This window comes from Takifugu flavidus, chromosome 5 (genome assembly GCF_003711565.1).
Source record: "Takifugu flavidus isolate HTHZ2018 chromosome 5, ASM371156v2, whole genome shotgun sequence".
In the NCBI taxonomy this organism is placed as follows: domain Eukaryota; kingdom Metazoa; phylum Chordata; class Actinopteri; order Tetraodontiformes; family Tetraodontidae; genus Takifugu; species Takifugu flavidus.
This window is the reverse complement of record NC_079524.1, coordinates 6446654-6467173: the sequence shown is the minus strand read 5'-3', so window position 1 is coordinate 6467173 and position 20520 is coordinate 6446654. Positions and strand designations below refer to the sequence as shown.

At 45.6% G+C, this 20520-nt stretch overlaps 4 protein-coding genes across 4 annotated transcripts; 2 read left to right on the top strand and 2 right to left on the bottom strand.

Moving 5' to 3' along the window:
* Positions 1-169: 169 nt before the first annotated feature.
* On the bottom strand, positions 170-1508 carry cmklr1 (chemokine-like receptor 1). Its single transcript, XM_057032637.1, has 2 exons — positions 1353-1508; positions 170-1273 (listed from the first exon to the last, which is right to left on the bottom strand). Exon 2 carries the CDS (start codon positions 1238-1240, stop codon positions 203-205), a length of 1038 nt encoding a protein of 345 aa, XP_056888617.1. The 5' UTR covers positions 1241-1273; positions 1353-1508; the 3' UTR covers positions 170-202.
* A 6880-nt stretch (positions 1509-8388) lies between these two features.
* On the top strand, positions 8389-10673 carry ficd (FIC domain protein adenylyltransferase). The gene is made up of 2 exons (XM_057032607.1): positions 8389-8963; positions 9174-10673. Exons 1-2 carry the CDS (start codon positions 8645-8647, stop codon positions 10253-10255), a joined length of 1401 nt encoding a protein of 466 aa, XP_056888587.1. The 5' UTR covers positions 8389-8644; the 3' UTR covers positions 10256-10673.
* A 429-nt stretch (positions 10674-11102) lies between these two features.
* Positions 11103-17291, bottom strand: sart3 (spliceosome associated factor 3, U4/U6 recycling protein). Its single transcript, XM_057032515.1, has 19 exons — positions 17048-17291; positions 16384-16510; positions 16195-16299; positions 15923-16107; positions 15604-15709; positions 15227-15351; positions 14974-15129; positions 14652-14790; positions 14462-14569; positions 14299-14376; positions 14156-14214; positions 13936-14045; positions 13736-13848; positions 13553-13629; positions 13300-13468; positions 12790-13226; positions 12545-12697; positions 12273-12454; positions 11103-12044 (listed from the first exon to the last, which is right to left on the bottom strand). Exons 1-19 carry the CDS (start codon positions 17240-17242, stop codon positions 11867-11869), a joined length of 2802 nt encoding a protein of 933 aa, XP_056888495.1. The 5' UTR covers positions 17243-17291; the 3' UTR covers positions 11103-11866.
* A 1109-nt stretch (positions 17292-18400) lies between these two features.
* On the top strand, positions 18401-19510 carry iscu (iron-sulfur cluster assembly enzyme). The gene is made up of 5 exons (XM_057032674.1): positions 18401-18560; positions 18742-18855; positions 18930-19040; positions 19126-19204; positions 19337-19510. Exons 1-5 carry the CDS (start codon positions 18411-18413, stop codon positions 19435-19437), a joined length of 555 nt encoding a protein of 184 aa, XP_056888654.1. The 5' UTR covers positions 18401-18410; the 3' UTR covers positions 19438-19510.
* Positions 19511-20520: the final 1010 nt, after the last annotated feature.

The window sequence follows — 20520 nt, the reverse complement described above, 5'->3', positions numbered from 1 at the left end:
CAATTCCTTTTTCTTCTTCACGCTGCTGTGTTGTTTCTATCAGTCAGCAGGACGAGACCAGGACTCAGACTGAGGTCGAAGTCTTGTGCTGCGTCTGCGGGTCGATTTGTCACCTCTCCAACTCAACGCACGTCACCTCTTCACACTTGTCGACAGTCACCTCTTCGACACTTGTTTGTCGACAGTTTTCACACACTCATGACTACATGTGGGTGGAGGCTCTGCCGTCCACAGTGCTGGTCCTGGACAGGTACCGGCTGGTGGAGGTGCGGCCGTCCTCCGCCATGGCGTTCTCCATCTTTGAGAACACGGAGCTCTTGAATTTCTGCCTGAAGTCGTTGCCCATGAACACGTACAGCATTGGGTTGAGGAAGCTGTTGGTGGCCGCCGTCAAAGTGCCGACTTTGAGGCCGACGGTCAGAAGGTCGCGGTTGAGGTTGTCCTGGTTGAGCTCCAGCACGATGAACACGTGGTAAGGAAGCCAGCAGAGGAAGAATGCAGCCACGAGCGCACTCATGACTCTGAAGGGCTTGGAGGACTTGGTCATCCTGTTGTTCCGAAGTTTGAGGATGATGATAGAGTAGCAGACGATGATGATGGCGAAAGGCACCACGAACCCCACAACGAGGCGGCTGAGCGCCACTATGCTGTGACTGTACTGGTCCGATGTGTATTTGTTGACGCAAGAGGTCCTGCCCAGGTGACTGCTGACGTCTCGGAAAATGATGGAGGGAACGCTCAGCGCGATGGCCAGAAGCCAAGCCAGGAAAACAATCACGGAGGCCTTTTTAATGGTGCGGTGGTTCTGGGCCCAAACCGGGAAGACGACCGACACCAGACGGTCGACGCTGATGATGACCAGGAGGAAGATGCTGCTGAACATGTTGAGGAACAGGACAGACGGGACTAGTTTGCACATGGCGCGGCCGAATATCCACGCCTCCATCGCCGTGCTGGCGATGCTGAAGGGCAGGAAGGCGCAGAAGACAAAGTCGGACACGGCGAGGCTCAGGTACCAGGTGGTGTTGACCGACTTCCTCATCTTGAAGCCAGCGACCCAGATGACCAGAGCATTTCCGCAGAAGCCCAGCAGAAAAATGAGCAGGCTGACCACGACTAAGCTCAGGCACAAGGGCTCTCTCAAACACAGCGGCTTGTGCGGCGAAAACGTCTCCTCGGTCAGCATGGAACCATTGTCCTCATAACTGTAGTTATAGTCTAGATATTCCAGTTGATCCATTCGTCTAGAGGGACAGAACCGTCTCAGGGCTTTCTGCGGGGACAAGAAGGCAATATTTAGACTGATGAGATATATTTAAAACACACAGATGTTTGTGGCATCGTGGTCCTACCTGCAGCACAGACCTCCCTCCTTGGTGGCGTCCAGAGCTTAATGAGAGTCTCACCCGGTTCTCCTTTTTAAGAAGAGATGACAGTGTGATTTCTCAACACTTCGCTTCCCTTAACATTTTCAGTACTTCATCTTGAGGTCAAAACAACTGTCTGTAAACATGACAAAAATAGGGGATTTTTTTTTCTTTTGTTTTTCTTTTTAAGCAGAACTAGAAATCTTAGTTTTTTCTGCGCTATAGTAGCCTGATTTAAAGTGATTTTATTAAAATATTACATTTGATTGAGGGCTGCTTTCTAATGCAACCAGCTCAGGAGTTTCAATGACTTTGAAGCTCACTAAGATCTTTTCATCACAGCTTATTAACATCGCTAAAGCTTTAAATCTTTAACCCCCCTTAGTTCCTCTAAGCTACTTCTTGGACTTTGCACAATAGCACTGACCCTTCCCTTTTTACTTTTGCCAGATGTGTCTGTCGCTAAACAGATGTAGGCGTTCGCAGCGTTGGGTGACGGCGGTGCACGGTGCTCAAGGAGCCGTGGCAATCCGAGACAGATGATGAATCACTCGCAGCCTTTGATACAGATGTTTCTAATACCAGACAGTAAAGAGCAGCAGCTGTTGCAGCCGCAGACCGCGGAGCCTGGGTGCTGTAATTACTGCACCAGTCAAATCAGCTTCACGCTCATCACTGATGCAGCTTCGTGCATCCAAATTAAAGACAACTTGATCGCGCCCTCACTGTCACGGTCGTATACCATAAGCGCCGCAGGGATGCAGCAAAAAGGTCCTCTAAACGGGCAATACCAGCCAGTGCATGATTGTAGGCAGAATGAAAGTGGGCCAACGCAGGAGGAAAATACGAGATTGTCCTTCAAGGAATGACTGGAGCTCAAGCACCCTCAGCGCCCTGATGGAGGGTTCTTCACACGCTTGATCTGTGTCACGGTCGTCTACCAGACAAGCCCAAAGCCTCGTTGCAGATGGTTTTTAAACGGGCAGGAAATAAAAGTGCCTGGAGTGTATTTGAGGCACAGATTTGCCTTCGACAGGTGATGTTATTTACACCTCAGAGGGACAATTATGGGCTTCCCGTTGAGCGGATTTCAGCTCTTAAAGGCATGTAGGGAGTCATTTCTGCAGCAAAAACTATCCTTAAACGTGTGACCTCATCTCTCTTTTACAGGTTAGGTTTAATGTCCAGGTCGGTTGTTGTTATCTACACGCCGACATGATATAATATTAGCTGTTTCCATGGTATCCATATGGGTGGAGCTTTGCAGCCATGCTAATTTCAGTCTGCCAGCCTCGCACCGACAGACAGCTGGAGGCGGGCTTTATGCAGGGAGAGTCTGACCTCCAGCTGCGGCCTCAGCCGAAGAACAGCACAGACGTTTCTTCATTTATTTAAGTGTCTTGACTTTCAAACCCTGCAGAAAGCCTATAATCATGACTGGCCTCCCCTGCAATTTGATTACAGGTTCAGTATTGGGTTTCTCTCTCTGGACGGCCAACGTTCCATTTGAATTCTTTCAAGGAACCTGAGTATAACAGCTAGCTTAATGCCCCTTGTAGAAACTCATATGTAGATTAATGTGCAGCAGATGCGCTCCGATCAGCAGCGGTAATCTCTTCCCCTGAAATCCACCTCTGCAGAAAGGACCCCATCCGGGGTCACAGCTGGAGAAACATAGTGACCGTGTTGAAAGGACCACAGGAACAAACCCTCACCCCTCTCCAGGAAGTGATGCATCCATGCCTTAAATGCTGCTGTGCGTGATTCATACATCTTGAAAAACTCATCACAGCTGAAAATAAAGAATTTTGTTGGGGGGTTGCACTCTTTCATAAATTCTCCTTTGGTGCCTGTGTGCCAGCGGCTTGTTCTTTGCTGACAGATTCAGTTTTTATGCTTTACCCAGCTATTTTTTAATCTTGTTTTATTTCTATTTTTTTCACAACTTTTTTAACAACAAATAGATTCAAGTGTGGAGTGCTCTGACATTCACCTCTGCACTGCAATTCAAAAGGAAACTGGTACAGCTGATGTTTGGAGGATAGCAAATTATTTATTCCAGCATATTGGCTCAGTCCTCTCTGTTGGATGGTTTGTACCTGATTACAGACATTCAATGATCAAGTATGCCACTTGATCCTGTTTCAGCGATGCTAATCCTGACAGAGACCCAGACTGGTGGCCACGGGCTCTCTGCTTGTATAGTCCTTTACCGTCATTTACATTTATGGCATCATTATGACACAGACAAAAATAGTGCAATCAAACAAGCATCCTTCAGCTCACAGCTGGGCCGACGCCTCGCGTCTTCTGAATCGTACCACCAATAACACTCAACGCCACCACATTCGCTCTCCATAAAAACATGAAGATGGAGGAAAAGGAATGACAGGAAGACGCCTTTGGCTATTTATTTTGTGTATGTCATCCTCCAGATGGGGTTCAGCCATACGGGACCTTTCCACGTGTGCACATTGAAGGGCAGGGAGATCCCAGAGCGAAGACTCATACCCAATGACAAAATGGCATTGCAGTCTCTTTGAATGTGCTCTTTCACGGGTTCCTAACAATCCCCGTCACACGCTGTCTTACTACTAATTAAAACAAGATGTGATTGCACAATAATGCTAACTTAAGCCTAGAATTCATATATGTGCACACCGACGATATATTTATTGATTTAGGGGACAGAGAGTCGTCTCATTGTGTTTAGTTATTGACGTGAAACACAACTGTGGATACACGAGTGAAGCTTTACTCACTATAGCGTGGACAGAATGCTTAATATGTAATGAAATCTAAACTGAGATGGTTGATATTACCAAATAAGTATCTCTAATAATATCAGGACAAGGACACACAGATACAATTGATTGCCACTCTTAAGGCAGGAGGCAGACACTGGGGCTGATTGCTGTGATATCATGAGCTGGCTGCAGACAGGGGTGGCGAGAGCGGTTCCACTCAACACGATTACCCTTACAACAGAATCCGCAAAACTGCACTTTGGAAATCAAGTCGCGCAACAGCTGAAGGCGCCGAGAACACAAATGAGATCGGGCAGCCAGCGTTGGTCTCCTGTTGGGTGAAGAAACTAAAAAACCGCCCACGGATGGTGAGTCATGGTTGCGTTGGCGTCAGAACGGGAATATCAGCGAGCGCCATGATTACCTGGTGACCCCGCAGAGGACCCACAGAAGCATCCAAACCCATCTCGATGCTGCGGCTATTTCCCTCATTTACGGACACAAATCTTCATCACCTTCAGCAAATGGCCAGCTGCGAGATGGCCCCGCTTAGAGGACATTGTGACAGATAGGGACATTAATGTAATAAATCATGTCCAGATTCCCCAGGCTTCGGGCTAGGAGTCCTGTCACACTAAATTTCTCACTTTTGACATATTTACAGCGCAGCTCTTCAATAAAACTCATTATCTGCGAACGGCCTGCAGCCTCTCGTGCGCTGCAAACAGGTAGATAGATCCCTCTACAGTCTTTATGCAGCTTATGGTGAGGACAAGAAATGCTTAGTTAGGACTTGTGATCTCAAGTGTGTCTGTGTGTGTGTGTGTGTGTGTGTGTGTGGTGTGTGTGTGTGTGTGTGTGTGTGTGGTGTGTGTGTGTGTGTGTGTGTGGTGTGTGTGTGTGTGCACGCGCGGCTGTTGCTTGCTTCGTTTTTGAGATCAGCTGAGAGATTTATTGACCTATTGAGTCAGTATTCTTCAGCCAAATGAGTTCCTTTGCTCTGAGGTGAAGTGTCTATATGTCTTTTTTCAAGAGACAGTGCTTCCTTTGCATGAAGCATAAATAATATTTCTCTTTATACTAAGTCTTACATTTGTATTTATTACCAGCTATTAAAGAAGTCTCTGTTTTAAAATAGATGACTTTTAAAGGTGCCTACATCTTTGGGCTGTTTAATCAATCTTTTCTATAAATACATAATGCATTAGTTGATTCATTTATGCAGAGGGGTAATCAGTGACTTCTCCATTCAGGTGTCGGGGATATTGGCTCTAATCCCCGTGTGGCAGACACCGACGGTGAAAAGCTCCAGTAATTACCTATTTGGCACCGAGGGAAGCAGCCAAATCTCTCCACTTTCCTCTGACCTACTCTGAGCAGAGTGGAGAGCCGCAGAGGGGAACCAGGATGGTGTAGCATCGTCAGATCACTGGAGCTCCAGGGTGCAGCGCTTTGCTATAGCGAACGTTTGGCCCTCCTATTTTGCAGCTGATTTATTCAGACAGAGGTTTTAATTGGCAGCAGTAAAGAGCAGCTGTTGCTCTATTCAACTCTGTCTTTGCTGTCATCCATTTCCCAGCCACCGTCTTTCTCTCTCCCTTCCTGGCTGCTCGCTTAACTAGATTCTTTATCTCTGACACCCTGCTCTATCACCTAGAACAAAGCCTCGTCTCAGACAGAAAGGCGGGCGGGCTCCACAGAGGTTGCAGCGAGGACAGAGGTGGAGTGCCACCTGTGCCACAGGGATTTATTTCTTGGCCTGATATTATGATTTGTACTTTTTTTTCCAGGTGAGCAGACGGATTTTCTGCTCCTTGACATACGGTTCAAAGTCCTACTGGAACAGGCTGAGTGTCATGGTAGTCTTCTCTGAGGCTGCCTCTGGAGTGTTCTTTAAATTAACATGTCTGGAAAAGAACACCTGTGATGCACAAAGAATAAAGATATTTCAAAACAGCACAACTGGGGCGAGGGGAGGATGCACACTCAGGGGCATTCGACTGTATCCAAAGGGTAAATACAGGATGGCGCTTGCCAGTGGGTTTAACTCCAGAGTCTTGGAGTTTCATTTGTTTCCACAGCTGAAGGAGTCTGTGCCAGATGGGAGCAGAATACGTCCACCTCGTTCACTTGATGCCATTATCCGCTGCCAGCTATCTCCTGTTTGTCCTTTGTTTTAAACAATAAAGCAGTCTCTTCTTGACTGTTGCGGATCTTTGTGTAGACTTTCCAACCAAGACGCCACAGAAACTACTGCCAAGGTGGAGTGTTTTTAGGCAGCTTTGTAAAATAATATCCTGTGGCAACACTGCAAACACAACAACAAAGCATTTTAATGTAGCTGCTTCCCCCAGTATTGAATTCACAGGGGGAATCTTCACATGACCGTCACACTTTTGCAGGACACAGGACAAAGAAAAGACATGTGTGTTGCAGGTTGAGCAGAATTTAGGGTAAATGGTGTCAGAGCGATTCCCCGGGGCTCACTGCGAACAAGATGAACCCGACACAATCAAAATATCACAGAGAGCTGCTTTTCCTGCGACTCCAGCGAAATTCATCCATCACAGCCTCCAGCTGCTCCGTCTCTAGTGTTGGCGTTGACATTCACATTCACAGACACCGATCCTCATCACCTCACACAACTGCCAATAGGTGGTCGCGCCATGAAGAAAATATATGTGTGCTATGGGTAAAAATATGAGAGCTTTTCATAGAATCTTAAAAGAAATAGTAAAAATGCTGGCAAAATATTGCCAAGTGGAAAAGGTGAAGAAGCTAGGCTGCGTCAGCATCATTCAGATCCCCTTCGTGTCGTGATGGCCTGAGAGTGAAACTAGATGATGCTGTTCTTTGAGGCCGAGTGCTGCAGCACGCTTCTGGGGATAAGAGGTCCCGTGCTCAGCTTTGCTTTACGGAGCAATGCTGACATCTGCTGTTTGTTGGAGAACATCCGGCAGAATCCCTCAGTAATATTTGATTTGGGATTTTGGAAGAGGAAACAGAGACAATAAGGGAACTTTTTAATGTCCTCTTCTTGCAGAGAATCACATTCTTTTCAAAGAAATGAGTAGTTTTATCGTCACTTCTTCGGGACCTGCAGTGTTTAGTGAAGCTGCGCTTGCATCCAGTGATCAGAGCAAACTGAAAACGACCGATTCTACTGAACAATTTGATATTACCACAAAACAAAGAGAAAGGACACATCAAAGACAAAGGCTACATCAAAGAGAAGGGCCACATCAGAGAATTAGGTCCGTCCTTCCGCGGGTTTCATTTTTTCTGCTCTTCTGTATTACGCTCTTCATTTCATGTCTAATGCGCTTTCACATCTGCTCATAATCGTTTCCTCTTGTCGCCTGTCGTTTCCCTGCTTTCTGGCATTTCCTTCATTTCCCTTCTGAACATTTTCTCTTCTTTTCATCTCCCTCTGGTATCTGATTCACTCGAGTTGTCATCTCTGTCTGATCACATAAGTGTCCAACACGAGGAAGCTCTCTATACCAGTGTGGCAGCCCAAACGTGTTCGGACTGGTGCGTTGGGTAGCCATGGTTACCCTGACCCTATGCATCATAGGATCTCAGGAGCCCTGGTCTTTCAAAGAAAATAAATGCTTTGTATTATTATATTTATATATATATATTTCTATTCTTATTTCATTTTGTTTGTATTATATTTTTATTATTTATTGTTCTTTTCCTACCCTTGCATTCCTGAATGTCTTTTCCTCTGTGTGTTTATGCTGCTGTTGCGCCGTAAATGTCCCTGTTGTGGGATAAATAAAGGAAATCTGAATCTGAATTCAAAGCTCAAAGGGAGAACAGGCACAATCACGACTGATGAGAGTGATTCGATTATTTTAATATCCAACGGGGGCAAACTCAAAGGCTGCCATTATTTCTGTTAAGCTGACTTGGAGTAGGACATGTTCTATGCCTGCAAAAAAGATAAATCAGCTCTCGGAAATACCAAGTAGCAAACAACTCCAGGGCCATTGGTTTCTACAAAGTCCAATGGAACGTGGATAAATTAAGCTGATCTTTCGGACAATTCAATGATTCGATTATTACTGAAATCGGTTCGGATGTTGATAGCCCTCTAAAACATTTTAATGGTGCCCTTTTCTGGCGTCACATAACATCAGATCGGTGGTTGCTGATGTAAATGGTCCAATCAGCGGCAGCTACGAACCCGCTCTTGTATTGCTGCGCTGTCAGCCAATCGGTGCCGCCCTTCAATGTTGCGCTGACCAATTAGGTGTCAGTATGTTGGTACGTGGTCACCGGGAAGTGGGTGATGTGTATTTTGTATACAGGGGCACAGAGGCTGAAACTCGTCTGTCTTGAATTACTTCGATATTTTAGCTCATAAATCGGACAGACGGGTGTTCTGCCCGCCGATTTGAGAGGAAATGAAGGGCGACTGAAGGGAATTTGTCTGCGGTGTCGGTGTTGTCCAGCTTCCATCATGATTGTGTGTTTTCCCCGGGGTGAAGCTCGTCGTGTCGCCCGGTTGGGGTGAATACAGACATGGGGACTCGTACCACCAAAGGATGGAGGATTTACCCCCGAATCGTCATGGCTGCTGTGTCGCTATGGCGTTACTCTGGCGGCCGTGTCCTCGGAGGATGGGGCCCGCTGCTGTGCGTCTTCCTCGGCTCTCTGGTGGCGCTCCTGGTGCCCCTGGTGGGGGTAGAGAACCAATACTGCGCCGCCTTGAGAGGCATCGCTCAGCTCCGCTGCCAGCTGTGGGAAAGTTCCCCGCAAGCTTCAGCTGTTCAGTCCACCAGCCTGACTGTTCCCTTTACTGCCCTTGATCTGCTGCCTCATCGGGCCAAGCCCAGCAAAGGTACTGCTGCAAGTGGAGTAGCGTGTCAGACACGGTGCTAGCCGCAGGTCCACTAATCTACTAGCCTAATTAGCAATTTGTTGTTTGTCTCATCATATTTTCTTAGCATGAGTAAATAGTCTGTATTAGTAAAATACACAATTTTCCTGTCTTGGAGTCTAATGTTTGTCCACATATACCTGTGTTAAATTGTTCTGCTGTATCTTGCAGAAATGGAGCTGGAGGCGAAAGCGGCGCTCCAGCAGGCTTTGGAGATGAGGAAGCTGGGCAAGAGGGAGAAGGCACAGAAGCTGCTGGTGCACGCGCTCAGCATGAACCCGGAGTTTGTAGATGCCCTCACCGAGCTGGGGACTATCCTGGAAGAGGAGAAGGACGTGGTCCAAGCGGACCACCTCTACAGCAAAGCTTTGGCCATCTCGCCGTGCAACGAGAAGGCTCTAGTCAGCAAAGACCGCACGCTTCCGCTGGTGGAAGAGATCGACCAGCGTTATTTCGGCATCATCGACAGCAAAGTGCGCCGGCTCATGTCCATCCCCAAGGGCAACTCTGCACTGCGCAGAGTGATGGAGGAAACCTACTACCACCACATCTACCACACCGTGGCCATCGAAGGCAACACGCTCACGCTGTCCGAGATCCGTCACATCATCGAGACGCGTTACGCCGTCCCCGGAAAGAGCCTCCAGGAGCAAAATGAAGCCATCGGCGTGGACGCGGCTATGAAGTACATCAACACCACGCTGTTGTCCAGATCAGGGATGATGACACTTGGCGACATCCTGGAGATCCATCGCCGGGTGCTGGGCTACGTAGACCCCGTGGAAGGGGGGCGGCTGCGCACAAACCAGGTGTTTGTGGGCCACCACATCCCCCCGCATCCTCGTGACCTCCAGAGACACATGGAAGAATTGGTACAGTGGCTCAACTCTGAAGAGGCCCTGCAGCTGCATCCTGTGGAATTTGCAGCCCTCGCCCACTACAAGCTGGTGTACGTGCACCCGTTCGTCGACGGCAACGGGCGCACGTCGCGGCTGCTGATGAACCTCGTGCTGTTGCAAGCGCGGTACCCGCCCATCACCATACGCAAAGAGCAACGAGCCGAGTATTACACGGCTCTGGACACGGCCAACGAGGGCGACGTTCGGCCCTTCATTCGCTTCATAGCCAAATGCACAGAGATGACGTTGGACACTTTGTTGATTTCCACGACGGACTACGCTGTGGGGCTGCCCGCAGCCGGTCAGGACCAGCCTTGTCCAGACTGCAAACAGACCATCTCAATCCACAACTGAAGCAGCGAGAGCCAAAGATATGACATGTCAGCATGTGGGGAACGGCTGATTAGATCTTTGATTGTATTTGTTATTTGCTGCTAGTCTAATTCAGACTCCTGTTGAATTCACCAAAACTGCTGCAGGATCATAGAAATGTTGCTGTTTCATACATATTCCTCCCATTCCAGTTTGTTCACAAAAGATTCTAGATGGCTGAATATGTTTTAGTTTCCTGGCTTGACTACTGATGTGCAATGGGAAGAAAGAGTTCTGGTTCTGTCCTGGTGGCCACTTCAGCTGTAGCTCTTTCAGCTTGTGGGTGTGGTGCTGTCATCTATTTATTTTATGATAAAACTGTTCAACATTAACTGTCTGCAGATTCTGAATGAAACAAGAGAAACACCACTGAATAAACAGACATTTATTCAACCCTTAACTCAAACAGACACCCAAGCATTACACTGTTTTTTTTTTATTATTTACACAAAAGATGAATGTGACTTGTTGAAACATATTTCTTTTTGGAAGAGGCCACTTTGGTGAGAGAAGAATTATTTAAATCTGTTCTGTAGTGAAAATGCAGCTTTATTTCAATCCTGTGAGCTGTGTATTATTTAGTTCAACAGCTGCATAGATCTGGTTTGTAGGAGCTGCAGACATAATATGGAGATGAGGAAGGTCAAGTCAAGCTTCCTCATGTAATTCTATAACCAATTTGACTTTATAAATATTAATGAATATACAGCTTCTCACTCCTTTAGTCTACAAAAACAAAAAACCCCAAATCCCAATGTTTGGTGCAGCACAGTGATGTTACCCAGCGTCATGTCAATAACCTGCTAAAACTAAAGTTTATTTCTTTAAAAAAAAAAATCACATGAAAGTACAAATGGATGGACATTTTCTCAAAAGTTTAATAATTATCTGCTAAACATCTAGGAGTCACTGTACAGTTCTACCCTGTTGGACACACATATTAAATGTGCAGGAAAGTGGTTGGCCAACAGTAAAGGAACCATGGAGCAGTTGGTGGAAAAAGTGTGTGAATCACAATACTGAGAGCACTACAATAAAGAAAACTCAGGACGCACAGATTTCACTCCAATATCAGGCATCAGTGACACAGGCAGGTCCTATTTACAATATACTCTCACCAAACAGGTGTTTGGTTACATTATGTGACGCAAAAATGATTTCCTCAATCACACCAAAACATCATCTGGAGGTTAACAAAATGGAAAATCTGGAGAATATTCAGCACACCTATGTACAGACAAACTCTACCACACATCAGTACAGCCTCTATAGCCTTTTAAAAATGTCCACTCTTGCTTAAAATCTTGAAACAAAGAAAAAATAAAAATCACCCAACGCTTCTATTTTCTCTGTAACAGACACAAAAATATATACACACAATCATACAATGTATTTACATACAAATGTGATATCTTCATTTATAAAAGGGCCTGCCAGCTCCCTTCAAACAAAAGGCTTCACCAGAGGACAGCAGCTGGGGGGTTAAGGCAATCTTGCAGAAATGATGACAAGATTAAAGGGAGGCCAGGTAACCGCTGACAGGAAAATAAGCAAGTTATTTGTGGGAACACAAGGCGGCATTTACGTTTCTCCTCATTTGTTGAGAAGCATTCTGGCAAAGTCTGAGTTGGACAAAGATTTGGTCTCTGCAGTTGCAGACGTGCTGGCTGATGCTGCGGCCGACGTTCCATTCTCCACGTTGTTCGCGGGCAGGTTTTGTCGGTGCAGCGAACGAGGAACCATTGACAGCTGAGTGCGTCCTTTTCCCCTCCTGAGAACAACAACAACAACAACAAACCCTTTTTAGTTTTTTCCAACACTGGCAACATGGGAGACCTCTGAAACAGGTTGTCAACTTATGGGATGTGTTCCAACATGACAAAGCTTCAGAACACAGGCTAAGAAAGACCCGCTGGAGAGCAGCGATTTCTTCACATACCACATGGAGGCTACGGACCAGCGGCAAAGTCCTGCTCTAAAAGAAAAACAGGCAACTTACGCTCCGTAGACCTGCCGCGGTATCGGATCCAAGGGCCTGCCGGAGCCAGGTTTATCCATGTTCCTGCGTGGAGGGTTGCTTATAGCCACTGAAATTGTATTGCCATCTATCACCGTACCATCCATCTTCAGAACCGCCTGAGAAGCATGCGTTTCCTCCGCAAACTCAACGTACGCCAGACCCTGCAAATCAACGGATGGTTGAGACGTCAGCTGTGTGACCCAATGTGATCGGCAACGGCTCAGTCGCGGCCTCCGTCGTTCACGGCTCACCTTGGGCTTCCCCGAGCGATATGTGACCAAACGGACATCTCTGATGGTGCCGTAGCTTGAGCAGACTTCCTCCAGTTGCTTTTTTGTACAGGAGAACGGCAGCCCAGAGATGAAGATCTTTTGTTTCTCAATGGATGTGTTGTACTTAAACACCTACAAGGACGACAACAGTTTCTGCTGGGCTGAACACGAGGACGTGCGTGTGTTGATTAAGCTGAAAAACAACAGTGACATTTTAAACGTACCTTAAAGTCTGGGTTTTTGTTTTTGTCCACACATGGTGATACAAACATGGGCCTGTTCTCCATCTCCTGTCGGTCCAACTTCAGTGCTTCAGAGACTGAAACCACGGATTCAAACTGGATGTAACAGTATCCTTTGAAGGTGCCCTTGGTGCTGAAAACGGGCCGAATCTGACTGATGGGCCCACATGGCTCGAACATCGTCCTGAGCTTTGCTTCCGGCTCCTCCAGCGTGTAAGCCAGGTTACTGATGAAGACACTGTTATCATCATTGCGCAGCTCTGGTTTATCATCGCTTTGCTTCGGAGGAGCAGCTGAAGCCCCCTGCTGGGGCTTTTTAAAGCCTGGTGGAGCATTCTTCCCCAAGAGCCCCGTCTCCGTCTCCATTTGCTCCTCTATGCTCTGGTCCTCATCTCCTCTGTGCCTTTTAGAAGCTTGTTCTGCCAGAGAAGATTAACGATATTCAAAAACAAAATCTCAACCTTTAAATCCAGACTTTCATCATTTATTCACCTGTGCCATTGTTCCAGTTGTCCTCATAATCCTGCTGTGCTTTCCTCTTTTCCCCGGCATGGACGTCCTTTCCCATCTTCTTCTGAGCCTTCTTGTCTGACTTGGCCCTTCGCCGCTGCTCGGCTCTGTCCTCCTCTTGGCGAGCCATGTTGGCCTCTTTCACAGCCACCTGACAGAAGGCAGAACCGAACATGAGCTGAAAACAGCCAAACAATACAGCCGTGCAGCAGAGTGGGGCGGTCTGCGCTCCTACCCGCGCTCTTTGTTCATTAACCCTGCTCAGCCGGGTCTCTGTCTTTTGCACCGCCAGGTCCCAGTCCTCCAGAGAGCCTACGGGTAGGACGAGTAGATTCAAAAATCTACCTCGATCTTAATTTACAGGCAAGAGACCAACGTGATTTTAGATTGGATTTACAAACGTCGAGGATTTCTTTACCTTCCACTCTCTCAAAGGTGAGCAGGACTTCACACACATGCTCGGGATAGTCCGATGTGCACTGGACTGCTCTGTGAAGAGCTTTCCGACAGTGGGCGGAGTCTCCATAAGACCTGCAGGTGAAGGACAGCGTCAGGGAAGCTGTACACCAGCACAGGCCACTTGTGTAATCACACAGAAGTCCTACATGATTAATAGACCTTTCAAGGTTATAGTACTCCATCCACATGTTAGCATATTTAGCGTTCCCTTTGGTCATAATCGTATCCCACAGTTCTCTGGCTTTCTGCATGTTCTTACAGTGAAGAGCCTGGAGCAGAGGAGAACGATATCAGTACAATACAAATGTTACACAAACCACTGTAAACATCTTTAAATCAACAGTTACACAATCAACATCATCAAAACAACACTGCTTACCTCTATTTTTGCCCAGATCTGCATTATGATACAAGATGGATCTCCACTTTCTCCAAACCCTACAGTGACAGGACCCAAAGGACAAAGTCAAATCAAACACATCATTACCACAACTAACCTCAGTCACGTTCAAACGCGCATACGTTCTTCAACATCCTGCTTCATGTAGTCCAGAGATCGAGCAAAGGCTCCACGCAGCTCTTCCAACTCCTTACTTGATTCTATCAAACAAGAAACACAGAGAAGTGAAGTGGGATCAGCACATGGATATAACAGCTACTGAACAGGAACCTAAACCCCTCCAACCTTTACTGAAGTCCACACGCCTCCTCAGGTAGTCTAGATACGCCTGCCAGATCTCCACGTAATCCGTTGCTTGAATAAAGCCTGCACTCAGCGCCTTTTCAAAAACATCTGTGAAGAACACAAAAAAAATAAATAAAATGAGTGCACACGTTCTAAAATACCAACGTAATGCTTCACAGTGCTCCGTTACCTGAGATGGTCTGATGGTCAGCTCCATGTCTCTCAAGAGCTAGCAAGTAACTTTTCCACAGGCCCATCGTCCAGGGGCAGTTCCTCACAGCACGGTCATGAGTGGAGACCACCAAATCTTTGATTTTCAGCTGGCGATCCTTTAAGGAGCACACAAAGAAAATAGAAAGGACATAAAAATATGAAGCTCAACAAAGAATGCATGTAAAACGCTTTTGTTTGGACAACTTTCTAAACTATTAATGAATGACTGGCCAGTTCCCCGAAGTGTCAGGAACTATATGACAGAATCGACATCAAGTGTCACCTTTTCAAATACTCACAAGATACGTGGTGTATTTTGCCCACATGTCTGGTACCAAACAGTTCTCTGCCAGCGTCCTCTCAAAGATAATCTGGATCCGTGCCGGGTCGCCTTCTTTTAATTCAAAGTCAATGTAGTTCTGATACTCTGCCATCTTTGGAGGTTCTGCTGCCAGCTACAATTCCAGAAATACACAGGTGTTAAACATACTGAAATTTAATTTATGTTAAATAACAAATGAATGAGAATGCTATGAGATGCACTTTATTTACCAGAGACTCCTCAAAAGGTTTGCACTTCTCCATCTGCTGTAAAGCCTTTTTGTAGTGATGTTTGATGGTGTCAGACACTCCCTGTTCTGACCAGGCTTCAAACTCTGCATAGGTAGCATCCATGTCTACAAAGCATCAGGATACATTTTTGCTTCATGGTTAGTTTCCTATTACACTATTTACAGAGGAGCAGCAGAAAAAGAGAAAGCTTATCTAGTCCAGTAATACAAAAACAATTCTGACACCACATTACAACCAGAACTAATTAGACGTATCCCACAAAGCAGCTGTCTTGTAAATAGAGCTTTCTGCGGCTTTTAAAGAAAAGTGAGATGAAAAATCCTTCATTTATACAGCAACAGTACTACGATGCTCACCCATTAACGGGATGGCCAGCTGTCGACGGAAAAGTGTGTGGATTCGCTCCAGCTGTTTATTAAGTAGCTCTTGTTCTTCATGACTGGGAATTCTGCCAAGTGGAGGCTGAGAGGTAAAACCAACAGAAGGAACAGCATCTCGGTGAGTCCAACATCAAATTTGATTCTGCGATACATTGAGGTGATTATTGTATTATGATTTTAAAGCTTTGATTTTACCAAATGCAATGTGTAAATCTGGCCTCTTTTCAGAAATTGGCTTTCACGTACACACGCATAGACCAGTAGTGGAAACATGTAATACAGATGAAAAGCAAACCTGTAATGTGGAAAAGATGGCATTCTCGAACTCTCTGTACGCCTCCCAGACCATCTGTCCCTTGGTCATATGGAGCCCTACAGCTGTCACAGCTCTCTCAAAGATGGATCTCACCTTGTCGATCCCACCTGGTAACCCCATGCCACCAATGGAATATTGAGCATATTCGAGCCAAATATCTGGACCTGAAATGACAAAAACACACAAAATAGTGACAAAAATGCAAGGGTCATATACCAAACAAATCTGGTGACCATGGAGCAAGCACTCACAGATATAGTCCTTCACAGCCCTTTCAAAAAGTTCATAGAGTTTCTCCCTATTTGGTTCCTCCTCAGACAGGTGGATTTCATCCTTGAGCCAATCCAACCATATTTCTGCAGAGAATGACAAAAATGGGCTTTTAGATGGAAAGTACTTTCAAGTGGCATCATCAACAACCTCATCACACATGCACCAACCTTCAGTGAGTGGGAAAAGCTCGCTCATCCTCTGCCTTGCCTTACGCAAAGAGAAAAGCTCCCCCTCTTGCTTCAGGAGTTTGATTAGATCAACATGGCAGTTGTAGTCAAAAGCATTAATCGACAGCTGCAAAACACAAGACATTAGGGTGACATGTCTTCACCCGTGGGTAACCTAAGTGAAGGGTGGTTATAACAACTACATGACAATAATGGAACTGCAGGTGTTTATTTTTTAATAGTCAGGACATAATAAAATAATATACTTCAAACATTATGCTTATTCCAAAATTTGAATTCAACTCAAATAGTTGCAATAAAGTGCATCATATATTTCTGCATATACAGCCTTTATCTTTAGCACCCCAAGCTTTAATGACAACAGGATCACAAAGTTTAAAAAAGGGCGCGTGTGCAAAGTTGTTAGCGTAACACATTAGCAAGCAAGCTAGTCACGATATGTTTGGGAATGACGTCGAATTATGCACACTCATGCGATTGTTTCATCAATCATAAATGGCATCAGTAACAATGTCACCCACTTAATTTAAGCCACAGGCGATAAGAGCACCTCATCTTTTCAAATCCTGTCAACTGTATCTCGTATTTAGCATCCATTCATTCCCGTTAGCTCGTCGGCTAGCGTGAGTTTACTACCAAGTACCTGCTCTTCCAGCCGCTGGATCTCAGCTTCATTTTCTTTCTCGTCTTCCGAAGAATCGTCCTCTTCGTCGTCCACATTTTCTTCTCCCATGTCCTCTTCTTCGTTATCTTCCGAATCCATTTCCCTCTCCTCCATTCCCACATCTTCTTCCATATCTTGCAACTGCGTATGCTCTGCGTTACTAGCCGCTGCCATGTTGGAAATGAAATCGGCTTCTTCTTCTTCTACTACCACTGCTACGACTTCTTCTTCTTTGGCGATTAACGGCCGATAGCATCAATAAAGTTGCATCACTGCCACCTTTAGGTCATTGGAAATGTTGCCGTCTGTCGAGTCTGCCCTTCGGCCCATCCCCGGGTGCAACATGTTATTGCCTTTAGGGGCCTTTAGGGGCCTTTAGGGGCCACTTCTTCGTTGTATTGTCAGTAAAGAGTTTTTACGCTCGTTCACTCGAACACTTCCGTTTATCATCGGAAGTTTGAAGACATACTATCAAAATAAACAATTGAACTCGTCTTCATCTTTTTATTTTAATGAACTTTCATATTCATGTGGTTAACATAGTTTTATTTGTTGCGGACTTTAACCGGGTGTTTAACTGAACTGAAGTTTTATTAAGCCTTTGTCTTTTATGTTGTATTTTTCTTTTCTCTTTTAGTCAGCCACCATATGTTGGTTGTTTTTTCTGTCCAATTTACTTTAAAAAAAATGTTCCTTCAGTCTGATACTGCTGTGTTTTGAATTTTGCATATGTTTCTGGATTTATATATTTTTCTGTTTCTTTGTTTTTGTTTTCTAAAGCCATCTGCAAAGTTTTGCAGAAGTCCTCACCAGGTATAAAAACAACTGGGGCATCAATGTGAAGTGTCGTGTTATTCACGCTTAAACATTTGTTTTTGTGAATGTGTACACGAATTGAAAATCTCATATTAGCCTTTTTTAGACTATTACAAAATGTCACATTTGGCATTTATAATTACAATGACAAAACATGCAATAAAAAATTTCACATAAATTTTAAATTTTGCCACATTACACAACCACAAATGTAAAGTTCCAATAAAAAAAGTAATTTGGTGTTTTAATCAGTTTAAAATAAAAGGCTCTTAATATTACTAACATATGTATTATGACCAAAATTGAACATGTCAAATTATTTATTGATTTATGTTTTCTTTTCTATAATTGTATACTGCAAACCAACTTTTTTGTCTACTGTAATTCTTTTGCATTAATCACAATTCATCCTTCTTTTGGTTTGGTTGTAAACGTTTTATGTATTTTAATGTGTTACTACGTCTGTTATTTGTCCTGCTCAGTGCTTTGATAAAGCTTGTGGGGGCGGGGAAACTATAGATATGAAATGCGCATGCGCAGAGGTTGTACGACACAGATCAAGGTTCCGGGTGCAAACATGGCGCACGTATATTTACGACACCCTACGTCTTTGTTGTTATTTAGCAGAAGGTTATTCAGCCCTCAACCGAAAGTGCTCTGTTCTTACCACAAAAAGGTAAAGTAATGTAACGTAATCAGCTGAACAACTTAATGTCACCAATCTTATTGATCGTGAGCGTCATGTGTTGTAAGAGAATATCCATACGTGTGACATTTGCTATCTTTAATAGCCTTGGGTTTCCATCGAAATCCTATAAAAACAAAGCACGTCTTATGGTGTTGTGACTCTCTTCAAGGTCGTCGACCACTATGAAAACCCAAGAAATGTGGGCTCTCTAGATAAGAACTCCAAGAATGTGGGGACGGGGTTGGTAGGTGCACCAGCCTGCGGCGATGTTATGAAACTTCAGGTATGGAGTTGAGCATTTTACTTTGTCTCTACTTTCAGACGCATTCTGTACAATTAGCCGTCTGTCGTTTTTAGATCGAGGTGGATAAAAATGGCAAGATAGTTGATGCACGGTTCAAGACTTTTGGCTGCGGATCCGCCATCGCCTCTAGTTCTCTGGTAACAGAGTGGGTGAAGGGAAAATCGGTGAGTCGATATAGAGCAAATGAGGAGGGGAAAGAGCAAGAACATCTCCATTGATGATTTGATGCGTCTCACTTTCATCCTGTAGATTGACGAAGCCCTGAAGATCAAGAACACAGACATTGCAAAGGAACTCTGTCTTCCTCCGGTTAAGCTTCATTGCTCAAGTAAGTTCAAATTTAGGTGTGCTAACCCACAAAAGGGTGCAGGTGCACATTTAAATCGATATAGCTGTCTGCAATGCATATGCATTTCAAGCTCTTTTTTTATTGTTTTGTTTTCCTTTTTATTTCCCGTAGTGCTTGCAGAAGATGCTATTAAAGCGGCCCTCTCAGACTACAGACTTAAACAGGACAAGAACAGGACAGAAGACAAGGAAAGCGTGCAAACCAAAAACTGACGTGTTGCTCAGTTAGTATACTCCCTGTAATAAATTTTGTATATTTTTCCCAATAAAGTAAACAAGTTCTGAATCATTTAAGTCAGATGTTGGGTTTAAGTACATTTGCCAGGTCCGACATCAAGCGGCGCGACCCTCCGCTGGCGCAGAAGCACCTGTTTCAGCAAAAGCAGCAGCACCAGTGTGAGGACAAAGAGAAGAGCGCACGTGAGAGCGAGGAGAGAGACGACCACAGCGGACTCTGGCTCCATCTGCGCTAGTGGGAGGGGGGTGGTTCGGGCTGCCTGGCCGTTAGTGGAGAGCAAAGGTTGTGTCTCTCCAGCAGAGGTTGCTTTCAGACCGGGGTAATGGCTGGTGGTGTTATCTCTGAACTTCTGCTGGCCGAATGAGGGAGCCGGAGTCGCTTTCAAAAGATTTGACCCGGCAGATTGTGTTTTCGTGAGAGAAAAGCACCCCTCGTAGGTGATGTTCGCTAAAGCGTAATAATCGGCTAACATATGAGGGTGAACACCAACGTTGGTTACCTCTGATGTTTGCTTCAGTGGATTTTCAAACTCTGTCTTGTTTTCCAATATCACCAGTTTTCCCTCACTGGTAAGGTCAAGGTTCTGCCTATCACTTGACCCTGGGACACGGGGACATATGTCCAGGACGGTTAGGTTCAGAAGCACATGGTGAGCAAGGTGGGTGGGCTCGGTGCACACGATGTCCGCAGCCGTCCTCACCCCCCCACTCAGCAGCCAGCGGTAGAGATACAGAATGTCACAGCGGCAGGCCCACAGGTTATTGGCGAGGTCCAAAGATCTGAGACGGGCCAGGCTGTCGAAAGCGCTCCCTGGAACGGAACGCAAGCGGTTGCTGTTGATCTTTAAACTTTGCAGGTTAACCAGAGAGGAGAGGGAGGGCAGGTCCAGCGCAGAGATGCAGTTTTCGGAGAGGTCAAGCCGTGCCAGCGACGTAGGGAGACGCCCCGGGACACTTGTGAGCTTGTTTCCCTTCAGCGTGAGGACCCGAAGTTTGCTTAAAGCCTGGAGCGCTCCGGGTTGGATCGCACGGATGTGGTTGTACTCCAAGTCCAAGCGT

Excerpts from the sequence above, each read along its gene's own strand:
- ficd (XM_057032607.1), top strand. The coding sequence starts at position 8,645 with ATGGGGACTCGTACCACCAAAGGATGGAGGATTTACCCCCGAATCGTC. Across the intron at positions 8,964-9,173 it reads TCGGGCCAAGCCCAGCAAAG|AAATGGAGCTGGAGGCGAAA; the intron begins GTACTGCTGCAA and ends TGTATCTTGCAG.
- iscu (XM_057032674.1), top strand. The coding sequence starts at position 18,411 with ATGCGCATGCGCAGAGGTTGTACGACACAGATCAAGGTTCCGGGTGCA. Across the intron at positions 18,561-18,741 it reads TCTGTTCTTACCACAAAAAG|GTCGTCGACCACTATGAAAA; the intron begins GTAAAGTAATGT and ends ACTCTCTTCAAG. Across the intron at positions 19,041-19,125 it reads AGTGGGTGAAGGGAAAATCG|ATTGACGAAGCCCTGAAGAT; the intron begins GTGAGTCGATAT and ends TTCATCCTGTAG.
- cmklr1 (XM_057032637.1), bottom strand. The coding sequence starts at position 1,240 with ATGGATCAACTGGAATATCTAGACTATAACTACAGTTATGAGGACAAT.
- sart3 (XM_057032515.1), bottom strand. The coding sequence starts at position 17,242 with ATGGCAGCGGCTAGTAACGCAGAGCATACGCAGTTGCAAGATATGGAA. Across the intron at positions 14,377-14,461 it reads GCGTGTGGACTTCAGTAAAG|AATCAAGTAAGGAGTTGGAA; the intron begins GTTGGAGGGGTT and ends CTTGTTTGATAG. Across the intron at positions 13,227-13,299 it reads CAACTGGAACAATGGCACAG|AACAAGCTTCTAAAAGGCAC; the intron begins GTGAATAAATGA and ends CTTCTCTGGCAG.